This window comes from Macrobrachium nipponense, chromosome 7 (genome assembly GCF_015104395.2).
Source record: "Macrobrachium nipponense isolate FS-2020 chromosome 7, ASM1510439v2, whole genome shotgun sequence".
NCBI classification, from domain to species: Eukaryota; Metazoa; Arthropoda; class Malacostraca; order Decapoda; family Palaemonidae; genus Macrobrachium; species Macrobrachium nipponense.
In genome coordinates this window covers 24900774-24919413 of record NC_061109.1, presented here as the reverse complement: position 1 = coordinate 24919413, position 18640 = coordinate 24900774, and the positions used below count along the sequence as shown (strand labels likewise).

The 18640-nt window shown below is 37.6% G+C and overlaps 1 protein-coding gene across 1 annotated transcript in view; it reads right to left on the bottom strand.

Annotated features, from left to right (window-relative positions):
- Positions 1–18640, bottom strand: part of LOC135217559 (transmembrane anterior posterior transformation protein 1 homolog) — a 279484-nt gene that overhangs the window by 95132 nt on the left and 165712 nt on the right. The window contains exons 7-8 of the mRNA XM_064253524.1: positions 12751–12973; positions 7914–8064 (exon numbers count right to left, since the gene is read on the bottom strand). Coding sequence (XP_064109594.1) covers positions 7914–8064; positions 12751–12973 — 374 coding nt within the window. The remainder of the gene's footprint in view (positions 1–7913; positions 8065–12750; positions 12974–18640) is intronic.

The window sequence follows — 18640 nt, the reverse complement described above, 5'->3', positions numbered from 1 at the left end:
CAAATATCGAATTTTCTTATATATTTTTTTATATGCAAATATTTCGAAAATGAGAAAAGCTACAACCTTCAATTATTTTTTGTTGTATTCTACATGAAATTGCACACATTTTCATATATAAAACTCTATGAAACGCCTATTAAGAAACGGAGCAAATATAACGATAATGCGACGTATGTATTTCGAGGATTTGCGGCGGAGAATCCGCTCGCGGAGGGAAGGAAGTTTTTTTTTTTAAATTCACCATAAATCTAAATATTCTGCTAGAGACTTCCAATTGTTTCAAAATTAAGATAAATGACTGAATATTACTAGACTGTAAGAGTTTTAGCTTACAATTGCCTTTTTCGACTATTTCGGTAGAGTCAAAGTTGACCGAACGTGGTTTTTTTTCTATTTATCGTGATTTATATGCAAACATTTCAAAAATGAGAAAAGCTACAACCTTCAATTATTTATTGTTGTATTCTACATAAAATTGCGCACATTTTCATATATGAAACTTTATGTAATGGCTAATTTAAAATGGTGTAAACATTACGACAATCAGACGAAAAAATTTCTGATTTTTTTCAGAAGAGTTACCGCCCGGACGTAAGGAAAATGTTTTTTTTTTTCCATAAATTCACCATAAATCGAAACATTGTGCTGGAGACTTCCAATTTGTTGCAAAATGAAGGTAAATGATTGAATATTACTAGAATGTAATAGTTTTAGCTTACAATTGCGTTTTTTGACCAACTCGGTCGAGTCAAAGTTGACCAAAGGTTGATATTTTGGCACTTATCGTTATTTATATGAAAATATTTCCAAACTGATATAAGCTACAACCATGGGTTGTTTTTCGTTGTATTCTACATGAAATTACACACATTTTCATATATAAAACTTTATTTAATGGCTTATTTAAAATGGTGCAAACATTACGACAATCGCATGAAAAAATTTATGATTTTTTCGGTAGTTACCGGGCGGACGTAGGAAAGTTTTTTTTCTAAAATTCACCATAAATCGAAATATTGTGCTAGAGACTTCCAATTTGTTGCAAAACGAAGGTAAATGATTGAATATTACTAGAATGTAAGAGTTTTAGCTTACAACTGCGGTTTTTTACCATTTCGGTCGAGTCAAAGTTGACAGAAGGTTGATATTTTGGCACTTATTGTTATTTATATGAAAATATTTCAAAACTGATAAAAACTACAACCATGGGTGGTTTTTGGTTGTATTCTACATGAAATTGCACACATTTCCATATATAAAACTTTATGTAACGGCTAATTTTAAAATGGTGCAAACATTACGACAATCGCACACAAAAATTTATTATTTTTTCAGAAGAGTTACCACGCGGACGTAAGGAAAAAGTTTTTTAACAAAGTCACCATAAATCGAAATATTGTGCTAGAGACTTCCAATTTGTTGTAAAATGAAGGTAAATGATTTAATATTACTAGAATATAAGAATTTTAGCTTACAATTGCGTTTTTCGACCATTTCGGTAGAGTTAAAGTTGACTGAAGGTTGAAATTTTGGCACTTGTCGTGATTTATATGAAAATATTTCAAAACTGATAAAAGCTACAACCATGAGTTGTGTTTTAGTTGTATTCTACATGAAATTGCACACATTTTCATATATAAAACTCTATGTAACAGCTAATATAAAATGGTGCAAAAATTATGTCAAAGTGACGAAATAATTTCTGAGATGTGTCCATGATGCTTTTTAGTGAGAGAAGAAAGAAATTCGCGCTTGCGCACCTGGGTAACGATTGTAAACAAAACAACAGCTTGATCTGTGAACTCCCAGCATACCCCAAGGCGCGTGATTCAAAAGTTTTTGCCTAGTAGGCCTGTAACTATTTTTCTTAGAATTTAAAAAAAAAAACTTTTTTCGTCGATGTTTCGTACGTCGGTTCGGCTCCCGACAGACAATTTTCGTCGGCATTTAATATGTCCAATTGGTGTTAAAGGGTTAACAAATGGCAAAAAATGTTGACACTTAACTTTACAAAAAACTTAAAATTAAATTTATTTTTTGGATTTTTACCTTTTTTAAACTTTTTTATACTTTTAATTTTTTTTTACAAAATTTCAATTTCTTCACCACTTTCAACTTTCTGTTTTTTCGTATCACTTGGATCTTCCTGTTTGCTTACTCCTACTAAAGGGCTCTTTAAAAAATAACTATCCAAGGAAGATTGCTTCTGCCTGCTTTTCACAATGTTCCTGAAACGACTCAAGCAAACGTCATCGAACTGCGCAAGCATACAACCTGTGTAAGCCTTTTCGGGGTGTCTCTTTTCTACAAATAATTGCACCTTATGAAAAGCAGCTAGAGCATCATTAATTTCTGCCGTTGTCATAGGGTCCTCCTCCTCGCCACTGCTAGAGAACTCTTCTTGAACAACGTTATGTTGCATGGCCTCCAACTCCTTCAGGTCATCCATTGTAAGCTCCTCTTGGTACTCCTCGAGAAGGTCATTGATGTCATCCTCATCGACGACCAGCCCCATGGACTTCCCGAGTGCAACGATCTCATCAAGATCTGGTTGCGAAAGAGTTTCAGGATCGTCAACTGTTTCTGAATCTGCATCAGCTTCGCCCACGTCGAATCCCTCGAAGTCTCGGGCGGATACCGCATCAGGTCAGAGTTTCCTCCATGAAGAATTCAAGGTTTGCCTCGAAACCTCCTGCCAAGCTTGATCGATGAGTCAAATGCATATCACAACATCGAAATGCTCCTTCCAAAATTCACGCAAGGTGAGTTTTGCCGGTGATGTCGAAACATCTCTTGAAAAGATGTTTCGTATACAGCTCCTGAAAGTTCGATATCACTTGCTGGTCCATGGGCTGGAGGAGAGGGGTAGTGTTAGGCGGAAGATAAAGAACCTTGATAAAAGAATACTCCGCTAGGATATCTTCCTCGAGGCCAGGCGGGTGAGCAGGGGCATTGTCCAACAACAGTAGACATTTCAGAGGGAGGTGCTTCTCTTCCAAGAATTTCTTCACTGTCTGGCCAAAACACAGATTTACCCACTTGGTGAACAAAAGCCTCGTTACCCAGGCTTTCGCATTAGCCCTCCACATCACCAGAAGTTTCTCCTTTAGCACTTTGTGGGCCTTGAAGGCTCGAGGAGTCTCCGAATGATACACAAGTATCATTCCAACAAAGTGCGAGCGTAAGCCTGTCTTTCATAGGGTTATGCCCGGGAAGCTGCTTCTCTTCCTGCGTGATGTACATCCGAGGCATTCTTTTCCAAAAAAAAAAGGCCAGTCTCATCACAGTTGAAGACTTGCTGAGAACTGTAGCCTTCATTAATTGTCATCTTGTCAAACGTCTTAATAAGGGCTTCGGCCACTTTCGTGTCCGAGCTGGCAGCCTCCCCATGCCGCACCACTGAATGGATGCCAGTCCGTTTCCGGAATTTTTCAAACCATCCACAAGAAGCCTTTAAGCCTGGGGTTGGCCTCGAGGTCCCTTCTCCTTCGTCATCTTCGGCCTGGGCAATCAAATCGCCGAAAATAGCGCTGGCCTTGTGGCAGATTGCCGTCTCAGTTATCGTATCACCAGCAATTTCTTTGTCTTTTATCCATACAAGAAGCAGCCTCTCCATCTCATCATGCACGTGGCTCCTCTTGTTGGACAAAATAGTTACGCCCTTGGAAGGTGTAGCTGCTTTGATGTCTTCCCTCTGCTTAAGAATGATGCCTATCGTCAATGGATTTCGGCCGTATTCCTTAGCAATCACACTCAACCGCATGCCAGCATCATACTTCTTGATAATCTCCATTTTTGTCTCCATAGAAAGCATCCTCTTCTTTCCGTGAACTTCAGCAACTTTCTTGGGACCCATGACTATACGTAATTAAGTTATGTACTAATTAAGTTCTCACACAACACGATAAAGTACAAAGCGAAATCACTAACACGAATTTATGTTAACAAACGAAATCGTATATGAACGAACGAATTCCGCGTGCATACGATAACGATGCTGCTACGGAGTGACCGAAGTACGCCTTTACGTCCACCCACAATGGGAGAGATGCTGACCAATAGGAGAGCAGGATCTTACGCCGGTGACTAGCATCAGGAACCAATGGGAGAGCGGGAGGATGGTGGCGAGTCAACTCAGTTGGCGGCGCACAAGTTTTAAAATTGTTCTCGGTGGTCCGGGCGAATCTCGGTACTTTACAGTAACAACCTTTTGTAACATGAATTATTTTCGTATGCAGAGGTAAAAAAAATCTTTGTGTATTTGCTTTCATAACTTGAATTTTTCGTAAGTTGGGACTTTCGTATGTCGAGGTTCCACTGTATTTACTATATTAATTTATGGAAGTTATGAATTATATACAGGCGGTCCCCGGGTTACGACGGGTCCGGCTTACGACGTTCCGAGGTTTCGACGCTTTTTCTTAAATATTCATTCAAAAATCCGCCCTGGGTTACGACACTTGTTCCGAGGTTACGACGCTGACGCTTCCGATGCTCTGAGTTAACGACGCTTTTAAAAAATGCATACTATGATAAGAATCCTTTATAGTTTAGCACAGTATATTCATAAAAATAAGTTTTTGGTTAGATTACAAAAAAAATTTTGAGGTTATGATGATTTTCGACACTTTTTATGCCGTATTTTTAAAATTTTTTTAGTGACGCCTCATATGCGGAACTAGTTTCCGAGCGAATGAATACACTACCTTGGGATGCACAGTTTATAACAGTTCAAAAGCGCAAATAATGAAAAAATCATTCCTTGTTTCCGGTATACATAATTAACAAAACTAAGTTTCTGGTTAGATTACAACGCAAATTCCAAGGTTACGACGGTTTTTTATGCTTTTTAACAATACCTCATACGCAGAACTAGTTTCTGAGCGGAGGGCGCATAAATTAATTTACGCTATTAAACTGTATGGTAACCATAGTCAAGGATAAGGAACGCATTTTCAAACTGTATACATATCCTTTAATACAAAACAGCAAAATATCACTGAAACATTATTTCACTTAAAGAATCCATTTATACTCTACTTAGATTTGGATATAAAAACCATAGTTTCTCTCTCTCTCTCTCTCTCTCTCTCTCTGTATTTTCTGACGAAAATAATCACTAATTAGTGTATTTTGATGTTTATTTTCATGACTAAATACATTTTTATAATACAAAAATGATTTACTAATTTTCAAATATTAATTTTGCTCTCTCTCTCTCTCTCTCTCTCTCTCTCTCTCTCTCTCTCTCTCTCTCTCTCTCTCTCTCTCTCTTACAAAAGATGGATGTTTTTTGTATGATAAATAAATGATTTACTATTTTCAAATATTAATATTAATTTATACAGCAATAATATCAATTCATTAAAGAAAATACCAGAGTGAATTAGTAAGATTTTAGCTTATATATTTATAAAATTATGGAAGAATGAAGGAAATCCCAGTCTTCTCTCAGTAACCTTTTTCTAACTCCAGGTACTAAAACTGTCAGATATATCAAGTTCTGTGACAGCCAGGAGGGGGAAGTGCTCATGAAATTTCCCCCCCCCCCCCCCCCCTCTCTCTCCTCTCTCTCTCTCTCTCTCTCTCTCTCTCTCTCTCTCTCTCTCATTTACTGAGACTCGAGATTTTTTATGTACTTGTACTATTTGTTTTTAATACTTTTCAAATAATAATATAATAATAATAATAATAATAATAATAATAATAATAATAATAATAATAATAATCAATAAGAGGTTGAAGAGAAAGAGAGGGAAAAAGTAGATAAGTATTCAAGATCTGCAAATAGAAATAAGAAGGATATGGGATATGCCAGTGGAAATCGTACCCATAATCATAGGAGCACTAGGCACGATCCCAAGATCCCTGAAAAGGAATCTAGAAAAACTAGAGGCTGAAGTAGCTCCAGGACTCATGCAGAAAAGTGATGACCAATAGAAACGGCACACATAGTAAGAAAAGTGATGGACTCCTAAGGAGGCAGGATGCAACCCGGAACCCCACACTATAAATACCACCCAGTCGAATTGGAGGACTGTGATAGAGCAAAAAAAAAAAAAAAAAAAAAAAAATAATAATAACTGTAATTACAAAATTCATATGTGATAGTATTTTAAAGAAATACAATAATAATCTATCTATGTCACTTTTAATTAAGGTTAACTCTCTCTCTCTCTCTCTCTCTCTATCTCTCTCTTCTCATCTCTCTCTCCTCTCTCTCTCTGTTTTTTTTGCCACACAAGATAATAATGTGTCATAGTGGTAACTCCCTCCCTCTCTTTTGCTGGAAGCGTTATAAGTATTTTTTTGAGAGTACAGAGAGAGATAAACACTCTCTCTCTCTCTCTCTCTCTCTCTCTCTCTCTCTCTCTCGTCTTCTCTCTCTCTCTCTCTCTCTCTCTCTCTCTCTCTCTCTTTCCTTTTACCGAGATGAAAGAATTTTTATGGTACTAGTATGTAAAATGTTTATTGATAATTTCAGTTATTTAAACAAATATAAACCTCCTTTATACCGTGCTGGTGCTACAAGTTGTAATGCTCTCTCTCTCTCTCTCTCTCTCTCTCTCTTGTGTTTTAATGAAAATATACAGTAATTTGTGAATACACAGTGTTGCACATGAAAAAAGTAAATTAGTGATAATTTTAGAGATACGGCCCTAAGAAAAATTGCAAATTAGTGACATTTTCCGTGGATATGTTTTCAACAACGTCGTTCCGGCTTACGACGATTTTCGGGTTACGACGCGTCTTAAGAACGGAACCCCCTTCGTAACCCGGGGACTGCCTGTACTAATATTGTTTTATATATTTCACATGCTAACTTGAAATAATGTTGTTTTTTTTTAACAGAAATACCTTTAAACAAATGATAACCTGATAACATTAGAGAAGCCCAACTCCACTCACTCACATATTATTTGCATAAAATAACAATCTTTGTATAGATACTCTGTTAACACAGTTGGTAGGACTGTTCATATCTAAACAATGAAATATTTCATAATGATTCACACAAAATACTTAAAAACCTTTATAAAACATGGTTTTATTTTTTACTTGTGATAGATTCTAATTTGCTTATCATATAAAAGTTTTCTCAAACTAATTATTATATGCAAAATAAAGTAGTGCAGACAGTCTCCTGTTATTTGTGGGGGTTCCATTCCAATGGTTTGAAGATCAGTGAAAATTGGCGATTATCAGTGGTTATCGGTGTCGATAACCGGATTTTGCCGTCGATAACCAGTTTATGGCACGTCTATTAGATAATTATCAGCACTGATACTCAATTATCAGCACAGAAAACCAGAAACTGGCACATCGGCACTGGAAATCGCCAATTTTTAAAGCTGGACAAGCACCATAAAACCAGAACGCCAATAACTGAGGTTGCTGATAACTGGGGAATGCCTGTACTCAGACATATATAGATATATCTATAGAAAACAATGAATTAAAGATACAATAAACACAGTAAGAAAAAATTGCTCAATAATATCATGATTCACTTCAAATTTCTATTACCAAAAGACTTTTTTTTAAATGTTATTTGATATGAAAGACTTACAGGGTTTAGCTGCAATGCTCAACAATGAAACTGAAAAGAAAGATCTGAGCAACACAACCAATGGAGGAAATGCACAAAAATGAAACTAAAATACAGGTAAGTCATCACTATCTAAATAGGTGAAAATACCAATGAAAGAGTACCAATGAAAGAGTAAAGGTGAGCTCAGGTGGGAGGGACTTCTCCTGAAGAGATGTTCCATCACTTGTTTCAAGTGCTGATGGGGGAATTTAAATTCTGGGATAATTCTCAAAATTACAAGTGATGAAATTATGGCAATTGTATGAGCACATTTAAAACTTCACTATTACATGGAGTAACAAGAAAAAAAGTACTGTACCTTCTTTCCATGCATATTCCTTCATAGTCTGTATGACGACTACAAGAAGGAGAACACAGTTGTGGAATCTTTCCCGAACATCACTGCACGATATTTGCAACAGGTTGTTTCTATCAAACTTCTTGAATACAGCTCCTTTTAATTCTACAAACTGAAATAGGAAATGAAACCTATTAAACTTTCCCTCAAAATTTTAAACAATGAGAAACAAAATGAGTAAATTGTATGGAAAAAGCTTAATTTTTTATGAAAAGTAGTTTTTTCATCCTGATCCAACATTCCTATATGCCCACATTCATGGTCTTTAGATGTCCCCATACAGCACTCTAGTATTTGTCTAACAGACAGGTGATGATCAGCAGCAGCTTGGCAGATATGGCACCAAGAGCCATGGGTACTTATAATCAATGTCTCACTTTTTGTGTATTCTGTGTATGAAGCCAAAAGATCAGCTGGCCTAATACACTGGAAATTATGAGAGTAAAGACACTACCCTACTTACGAACGAGTTACGTTAAGTTGGTGTTTAATATGTAGTGCTACATAATTTTGTTTGTGTTTGCATTCAAATTTTGCTCTGGGAACCTACTTGCTAGAGAGAATTTTTGCAAAGAACAAAACAAACACAAAGAAGCAGAAGAACCTGTTCCTTTAACCCCTTTCCTGATTATCCAGGGTAGTGTATGCTTGTAATTAACTACCATGTATTCTTCTTGCAATTATGAGAATTCCTACTTACTATTTCTATCTTCTTGATTTAACTTATTCTGTGATGAATACCCATTTTCTAATTTCCCACTTTCTGTATTAGTATGTATGTACTTTTTTAAATAATACAGTATTATAAGAAATTACTTTGGATGCTATAAAGGTAAAACAAATAATAAATTTTTAGTGCTGCATGAATCTCAATTTTCTTCTTATTACCTTCCTAAAATCCAAAGTAATTTCTTATAATACTACATGATTTAAAGAAATACATACTAAATATAGAAAATCAGTATTCACCACAAAGTTAAAATGGAAAGATAGACATAAGTAAGAATATTCTAAGAGTATGAATGAATCTTCTTGTTATTGTAAGATGAATACATAGTACATACATATTTAATCATGAGAATGCCTGCAATAATCAAGGAAGGGGTTACAGGAACAGGTTCTCCTTTTTCTTCTTCCTCGTGTTCTTGTTCTTTGCAAAAATTTTTACTAGTAAAATAGGCACCCAAAGAAAAACTTGAACTAATAGGTGGCAAAGGGGAGTGCTTTGAACACAAGTTTAACTTGTGACCCTGTCTGCTCATATCTCTGAAGGTTTGCAAGTAGGGCAGTGTCCATAAATATAATCACTACTTTTGTAGTGATATTGATGCCAATAGTACTAGAATTAAGGATAGTTAAAACTTACTCTTCTCACCCCTTACAACAGAGAATACAGGCAGTCCGTTTTGATTTTGATTTATGTAGAATTTTGGCATCATGCCAAGTACTGGGGCAACTAAGGCCATTCAGCGCTGAAATGGAAATTGACAGCAAAAGGTTTGAAAGGTGTAAAGGAGGAAAACCTCAAAGCAGTTGCACTATGAAACAATTGTTAGGAGAGGGTGGACAGTAAGATGGAAGATAGAGAATATGAATTGAGGTACAGTGAAAGGAATGAAAGTAATTGCAGCTAGGGGCCGAAGAGATGCTGCAAAGAACCTTAAATAATGCCTACATTGCACCGAATGAGGTGCACTGACGGCACTATCCCTCTACGGGCACCAGGCAGTCCGTGGTTATTGGTGGTCTCGGTTAATGGCAATCCGGTTTTATGGGGCTTGTCTAGTACCATAAAATCAGCAACTTATGGTGCCATAACGGGCTTAGTTTTGGTTATTGGCACCATAAGGTAATGATAATAGAGTTATGGCACAATAACATACCTAACAGAGATGCCATTAACTGAAATTCACCGTCATAAACTGCCAAGTTTTGGTTAATGGCGGTTTTCGCTCATCAGCACCCCGCCGAGAACGGAATCCCCACCGATAACCGGGGACTGCCTGTTTATATACAATCTGAAGTTTGCTAACTTGATTGTGAACAAACTTCAAAAGTACAAGCTACCTAATCCCAAAATAGCAGTTAGCAGTAATCACTAAACTTGATTAACTGACACCAAAACAGGAGAAAAGTAAAAACCCAAATGAACCAAATTTGCCAGAGCTATAGCTAGCGGCTGCAAAAAATATGTTTTCAGAATTATAAATGCAAAATTGTTTGTGATTACCACGCTCAACTACATAGCCTTTGATCCCAACATAAACACAAGCCATGGCTATTTAGAAATCACTCCTATCACTGGAAATTAAAAGAAATAGAAATAGGGCACAAAAATAACGAACTAAATATGAATTCAGGTAATTTTGCAGTATAGGACATAGACAGCATTTTGGAAATTATATGTAAGTAATAATGGGGTTTGATGATACAAGCAAAATACTGTACATACTAACATGAGATGCAATAGTATTTAATTTTTATGCCTTTACCTTTTTATTTCAGCCTAAAACTTCAAATAAATATCTAACATGTTAAAAGAGCTGGCAAACACCTGTAAAGTTTCTGGCACTACTAACAGCCATTTTGCATGTATTTATAAGCCTCCTTTCTTTAAGATGAATGCTTTAGCGTTCAGTAATGAAAACATCATTTGCAACAATTTATCTTTACAAATGAGTAACTAGATTGTAAAAAGCAAAAACAACCATTAGCAGAAATAATTTTAGAATGGTTATAATGTCAGCCAACTCCTTCATACATGATGATGTGATACTTGTGAAAAGAATATTTGAAAAATGAAAAGAAAATGTCAACAAAACTCACACAGAAAAAGCCATAAAAGTTGAAAAATGCTGGGAGAAGGCATAAAAAGCAGTACAAAAGTGTGGTGTAATACTTGGAATGCTATAAATATGTGAATTACAGATAGATTGGTGGCTGCTGATTGGCTGGTACTGGGAGGTAGGTGGCTTGCTCAGTATTTCATATTTTCATCTGTAGCCTAGAAAATTAGCAATATGTTTATACGTATTTCTTCATTTATTGCACGTTTTGCACGAGATAGGAAAGTTTTGGTCATACCGTACCATGGGATTCGGTATTAATTGTACAACTAAATCATTTTTTCCTGGAATCCATACGCTAAAACAAATGAATTACAATGAGTAAAAGTGAAGAGGGAAGCATTCAATTCTTTACACCTGTTTTTACTTATCATTGGATTTCACATCATTCATGTGATCAAGATAAAATAGAACTAGTGTATTCATACAATAAATTCACCCTGAATATGCAAGTGTTTTCAAAATTTACATGCATGTGATATGTGAAGAGAGGACTACTGTGTCTTATCATGTTGCATCCATACTTGACCCAAGTTTGACAGTATTGCCAAGTGACAGTGATCTGCAAGACACCAACGCCTTTGCTCCTCACAGCCGGAGCATCGAGGGGTTGTTGACAACTGCCAATTAGTGATATGAGAAGTTTGCAATTTCAGCAATATTTACAAGCAGTCCCTCGTTTATGCCAGGGGTTCCGTTTTTGAGACGTGTTGTGAGCCGAAAATCGTTATAGCCTGAATATTGTCAAAAATCCTGAATATTGTCAAAAATCATCAAAAATCCTAAGAAAACATTACTTTTAATGCTTTGGGAGTATTAAAACTATGTAAATTGCATTTCTCATAAAAAACTTAAAATGTTGATTATTTTGCCTTTTCCAATATTTTTCCTGTCAGATCAGAGTTGTAAGCGCAGTAACCTTGGAACATGTGTCATAAACCTGGAAATAATTTCTGATGAATATAATTGAAAAGCTTTATAACCTTCAAACGCCATAAGCCGAAACCGCTGTAAACCGAGGACTGTCTGTACTCTATTATATGTCATTACATTTTCTGTAAATGCGCAGAATCTCCATTATGACTGTTGAACATTTTTCTTCCAATATCATACATGTGTTTGCCTGGACATATCTGATGGAAAAAAAGAATAATAATCAGATGGATGCATCTGGTATCGTTGGAGATCTAGGCGGGCTGCAGGAAATTCAGTCCAGAGAAGAATTTGAAAACTATGGAAAGACTTTGCACTCTTCAACTTAAGCTTTAATCAGGTTGGTTCAGCAAATTTTCTAATTTTCTATGAATATATTTTCAAACGAAAGAGATAGCAGAGACTTATTTGAGTAATATGAAGTAATGATCTCAGTGGAGTAATAAACAACAAAGAACTAAGTTGAGTCAAGTACGGATGCAACATAATAAGTCATATTCTTCATTTCCTCTTCACATATCCCAAACATCTAAAATCTGAAAGCACCAATGTATTCAGGGTGAATTTATTATATGAAAACACAAGTTTTATTTTATCTTGATCACATGAATGATGCAAAATCTGATAAGTAAAAACAGGTATATAAAGAATTAAATGCTTCTCTCTACACTTTTACTCGTCGTAATTCATTTGTGCTTTATCTTATGGATTTCAGGAAAAAAATGATTAATTGCACAATTAATACTGAATCCATGGTATGACCAAAACTTTCCTATTTTGTGCAAAATGTGAGATAAATGAAGAAATATAAACATATTACTAGTTTTCTAAGCTACAGACAAAAATATGAGACGCCGAGCAAACCGCCTATCTCCCAGTACCAGGCAATCACCGGCTGCCAAACGAACATCTTGTAGGCATAGGGCTCACCCACAAATCTACCTGAAGTGAGCCATTTATAATAATATTTACAATGTAAAACTTCAAAGGATAAAAAATTCACATAAAACTTTACTTACATTGTTGGAAATAACGATAGTGAGAAGGCCTTTATTATCTGAATTGATTGCCACATTAAGAGTTAATGCCTGAAGTAGAACAATTGTAGAATGAATAGCAACATACAGAGTTGCAACTATTAAATGAAAAAGAACTCCAAAATGTTCTCGTTTTCTTCCCCTGGGTTCAGTAGCAGTCCAGAATAGTGCATCCAATGTGTCTTGCCCAAATGCAGACATCAATCTGGAACAATATAGTCTGTTAATATTTCTTGCCTATATATTTACATTTCTAACTGCTTAACTGCAAATAAGTTGACTGAATATTCCTTGTTGTAATTCAACATTTCTCCATTTCTCATGAGTAGAACAAAAGATTTTCAAGTATAATTTTATTTCATAAATGCAAAGTTATTCTAGTCACTGGCCATGAGTTGACCAACAAGTAATACTTCTTGAATACCAAAATCATTTTGAAAGAGAAAGAGATCAGCTATACACATACTAATGATAACGTGCACAAACGCAGCCAAATATTGACATACAAGAACATTACAAAGAGTGAGATACAGAGTAGCAACCTTGTTCTTTGAAATCCAAACTGATTCACACTAAAGACTGCAGTATTAATATCTTTTTAAGGACTGGCAAAGATTAAGACCCTTCCCTAAGATTAAGAACGACAATCCCCGTATTCACGTTTTCAAAATTAGCAGACTTACCTATTTGTGGATTTTTCTTTGGACCATATCTACCCATTATCCAATGGTAAATATTCACTAATTAGTGTATCTTGATGTTATTTTTATGACCAAATACATTTCTATGAAAAAAAACAATTTACTAATTTTCAAATATTAATACTGATTAATACTGAATTAGTAAGTTTAATAAGATTAAAAATCAAATAATAAAAATAATAATTCTCTCCCTTTCTCCTACAGAGATGTATTTTTTTTTTGCATGATAAATAAATGATTTACTTATTTTCATATACTATATTAATATTAATGTAAACAGCAATAATGTCAATTCAATAAAGAAAATCCTATAGTGAATTAGTAACATTTTACTAATTTATAAATTAAAATTTATGTAAGAATGAAGGAAATCCATTCTACTTCGCTTCTTTCTTTTTAGATCCAGCTACTAAGCTGAGGTCCAGAGCTGTAAAATATGTCAAGTAATGTGACAGGAGGAGAGCAAGTTGCTATCTTGCCGACTAACTTCGGTAATTTCTCTCTCTTACTGAAATGACAGAATTTTAAGGGTACATGAATGTATAATATAAGTTTATTAATATTTCCAAATAAGAACAATAATAATATAACTGTAATTACAAAATTCATATGTGATAGTATTTTAAAAATATACCACAATCTTTCCATTTCACTCTTTTGAGGGGGCCGGCCGGCTAATGCCATTTTTAAAGGACAGGACTTTGACATTCATACCACTTAATAAGGTGACTTGGGACATCTCCAAACTGGATATGATTTTCGCCTCTGACCTTTGGTTTTGTGACACCAGGGCGATTTATCCCGAAAATAACCATTTTTCAGATTCTATCTCCTCCCTTGATATTTAATACAGTAGTGCCTCAGGTTACGAAATTAATCCGTTCCGAAGTGGCCTTTGTAACCTGATTTTTTCATATCTAGAACTACATTTTACATGTAAATTGCCTAATTCGTTCCAAGCCCTACAAAAACACCACAGTGAATTTTATAATAAAGCTAAATTGACAAATAAACAATGAAATACAACAATTTGGACCATTCAATACCTTACCTAACCGTGACAGTACCTGTAAATAAAGTGCATTAGTGTACAGGGTACAAGAAATACTGTTTATATATGTAAGCACATATGTAGTAAAATGTGGAACCTTCACCTTTCGAGTGAGGCAATGTCTGAAAGTGGCGACACAGGAGGAAGACAAATGGCAGAAAACATGAACACTTAACTTTACGAAACACATTAAAAAATGGCAGAAAACATTAACACTAAACTTTACAAAACACATTAACAAATGGCAGAAAACATTAACACTTCTTTATTATCTCCATCTTTGTCTCCATAGAAAGCATCCTCTTCTTTCTGCAAACTTCAGCAACATTTTTGGGACTCATGGCTAATAACGTAAGTAAATAAGCTCACACGCAATATGATAAAGTAACTTACAGTACAATGAAAGCAAAATCACTAACATGAATTTATGTTAACAAACAAAATCTGTGTGAACGAACGAATTCCAGGTGTTTACGATAACGCTGCTGCACCGAAATGGTCAAGGAACGCCTTTACATAAGAGGCATGATGGGACAGATGCTGACCATAGGAGAGCAAGATCTTATGGCAGTGACTAGCACCAGGAACCAATGGGAGAGCGGGAGGATGGTGGAGTCAACTGAGTTGGCGGCGCACGCGTTTTAAAATTGCTCTCGGTGGCCCGGGCGAATCTCAGACTTTACAGTACATACATGCTTTTGCAACCTGAATTACTTTCATATACAGAAGCAAAAAAATCTTTGTCTTTGCCTTCATAACCTAGATTTTTCGTATGTAAGGACTTTTGTATGTAGGGGTATGACTGTATTAAGACCTGGGATTACTACCGTATATAGACCTGATGTAGACCTCCAATCATATGAAGAATTTTTTTTCAAAAAGACATTTTTTGCTAGATATGAATTTTTCATTATGGGAAAAAATCAACCCTATAAATCAGGAAAAGAAAATTTATTAAAAGAATGGGAAAAAAATCTCAATTTGATTGTTCTATAATGTCTTTATAAGATATATACCAAATTTCAAGGCAGTAGCTTTAAAACTAAGTGAGAAGATAGAATTTGAAGGTCAATAAGTATAGTTTTGAGATACGGGCATTCAAACCGAGCTAGAGAGTTGAGCAAACATCTGCTCAACTCGCGTACTCAGAGAACCTACTAAATCCCCTACTTGCTGCATCATACCTGCTGAAAATGCAGCTGGATCAAAAGTACCAGGCACCACTACCCCTGCAGGAGTCACCGGAGGAGTTCCGGCAGCAGCGGGAGAAGGCACAGACTCGGCGGGAGTACGGGCCCTTTCCTTAGAAGATTTACTCCTGGACCCTTTATGCAGTGAAGCTGAAGATGAAGAAGGCTTCACTTTCTCTGCTCCGGGGTGAGAAGCCGGAGACTTCCGAGATGAAGAAGACGACGACGTCTTTTTAGGCGCCATCTTCTTCAGGGTCTTCTGCTCCCTGTGTCCCTTTACCTTAGGGGTCACAGATGCAGTGGGGGCACTATAAGGGATCTCAGATCCCGTAAAGCCCTGAAAGGAAGAAGAAGAAGGGACAGGTGACGAAGATCCAGAAGCACCCAAGGGAAGCCCTTGGGTGCCCAACAAACCTACCTCAACTAGCAAATCTTCCCCACCTACCGTCATTGGCTCTACATTTATATCCAAAGTTGCTACTTCCGCCACGATATCTTGTCCCGTTCCTTCCGTAAAGGCTTGTTCCACTTGTTCCTGAATCGAAGCTATTGTCGGAGCTGCCAGGCGGGGTCCACGTACCCCGTCGACTTCCCTCCTGGAAAGATCAGAACAGCCAACTTCTTCTCCAGGATATAGGGCTGTCCTTTGGCGGCGTTCTTTCCAAAGCCGCCAACCCAGGCCTTCAGGGTCGCCAATGCCACTTCTTTCACGGCGGCAGCCTGAAAGAGAAGGTCATTGTAATCCTTACAACGAAGCCCCGAGGACGTATAATTACCAACTTGAATATGGCAGAAAAGCTTAAGACTAATTTATATGAGAGTTCATGTGTCATGTAACAAACCTGATACCTATATGTACTTACTCCGTCCAAAAACTGGGTCACTAACTCGTAACAAATGGTACAAGCCTCGTGATACCATACGAGGTAGTCCTCATGGCGGGTAGCACAGGGGGCATGAGTCCGGCAGACCTCATGCCCGCAGGGATCTTGCAAGACTGCATTACAGCTGGGTTCTTGACAGTTGGTAGCCTGTAAGTGGAAAGATACATGAGTATCGAATAAATACACTCACAGGGCTTCCCTTTTATAATACTCCGTTGCATCCCGGAGGAGACTAAAATTATTGGGCATAATCCACCCCTGAACTCCTTAAGGTCTATGACCTTGTTTGGTTGGGAACTCCGGTGTACACCGGAGGAGAGAAAATTTTTCCCACCATAAGTTATTATATAACCCATAGAGTTTCACAGAGGGTATATCACACTGGAGAACAGGAGAGGATGCCCTATGCTTAAACTAAACAACTTAAACTAGAAAATTTTATTAAAAATGGAGCATGTAGCTCCGGCGTATAAACAACACTCCCTCCGTCAACTGGAGAAGTGCTCAGATAGCAAGAGCAATCCGCCGGAAAACGAAGAGAGGTACATAAGATAGGGAAAGCTGCTATGACCGACTGAAATCGCCTCCACTCCGGTGGCTGGCGGAGCCAGCCACCCTCTCCAACAACCGAAGGTACACCGGGGTAAGGGAGCAGGTGTTCCGTCCGTTAGCGGGGAGATAAGATAATGAGGAGGGACAGAAATCAGACCCAAGGTACGCCGGGGAAGACCGGAGCGAGCGGAGGGGCGGGTGGCCAACCGTCACCCCTGACCACGCCGGAGTTCTCCCAGAGCCGAGGGAGAAGAGCGGTCCCCCAGTAGAACAGGCTGTCCAGACTCCCCTACCCCCTTAGGAGAGGGGGATGGGGGGGAGCGGTGCTCGGGTGATGCCAAAGCGACTGAGAGCGAGCTAGGACAGATCCCTCCCTTCTACCCTATAGGCGAGAGAAGAAGGGGGGGAGACTGGGGAAGGGCGACCAGAGGTACACGAGATCTACAATGGACCAAAACATGATAAGGCAACACAACCGACTGGGTCGGTACCACGTGCACATAAAGGGCCATAAAACTAAAGGCAACAAAACTGTATATGAATATGATGCAACAAAACTGCCTAAAGAGCGGTACACGTGACCATAGGTGGACCAATAGGTGGAAAAGCAACACAACCGACTGGAACAAGACCACATGTACCTAACGGGCCCTGATAAAGCACAAATGTAATGCAACAAAACTGGCTAAACTGGTTGCCCTGAAAGCTAACCCTAATAATAAAACTTACATAGAAAAAACATGAAAAAAGGGGGGGGGGGAAAAAACACGAGTGAAAGAAAAAGAAAGTCCAGGAGGGGTAGGCTGGTTCCGAAGAAGACAGCCTACTACTCAGAGCTAGCCTTAGCCGATAAGAAGAGCAATAGCTAGGATCAGGACTAGGATAGAAATAATCACTCAGATGCCTACGATTCTAGATAAAGATGCATGCATGAACGAGATCTAGGGATAGGCCAGGAAATTCCCTACTATACGATGTAAATAATGTAATAAAAATAAAATACATATAATAAAAAAGACTAGAGAAGCACGTGATAAAAAACACCCTAAAAGGTCAAACAGTGAAAGATTCCACGGTATGGAAGACCGAGAAACCTAACGAACACGAGGCGAGCCGTGGCCGCCATGCGCCAGACCAGGTGGCCTTATTCGTACCTAAAAAACTGTAAATACAGGCCCCTGACTGAAAAGACTAAATCCAAACCTTTCCAGGGTACTTAACTTAGCTGCTGAGATAGCTGCACGTTCCATAATGATGGTAATCCTCGGAAAAGCACAAAAAACACAGAGCAAAGAAAGGCACGTGTTACTCCTAGTCTGCTAACTGAAAGGATGGCCACCAGAGGCGCGGCAGTCGGCGTGGCGTGGGGCGTAGTAGTAGTAGTTGCCGCCTTGGCCTGTGGGTCGGCTCTCTCAGGTGGGGAATTTGGTGTAGGAGTGTTCTAAATGGCAAGAGGTTCCGTGGTAGTGGTCTCACTCGCCCCAGATACCATAC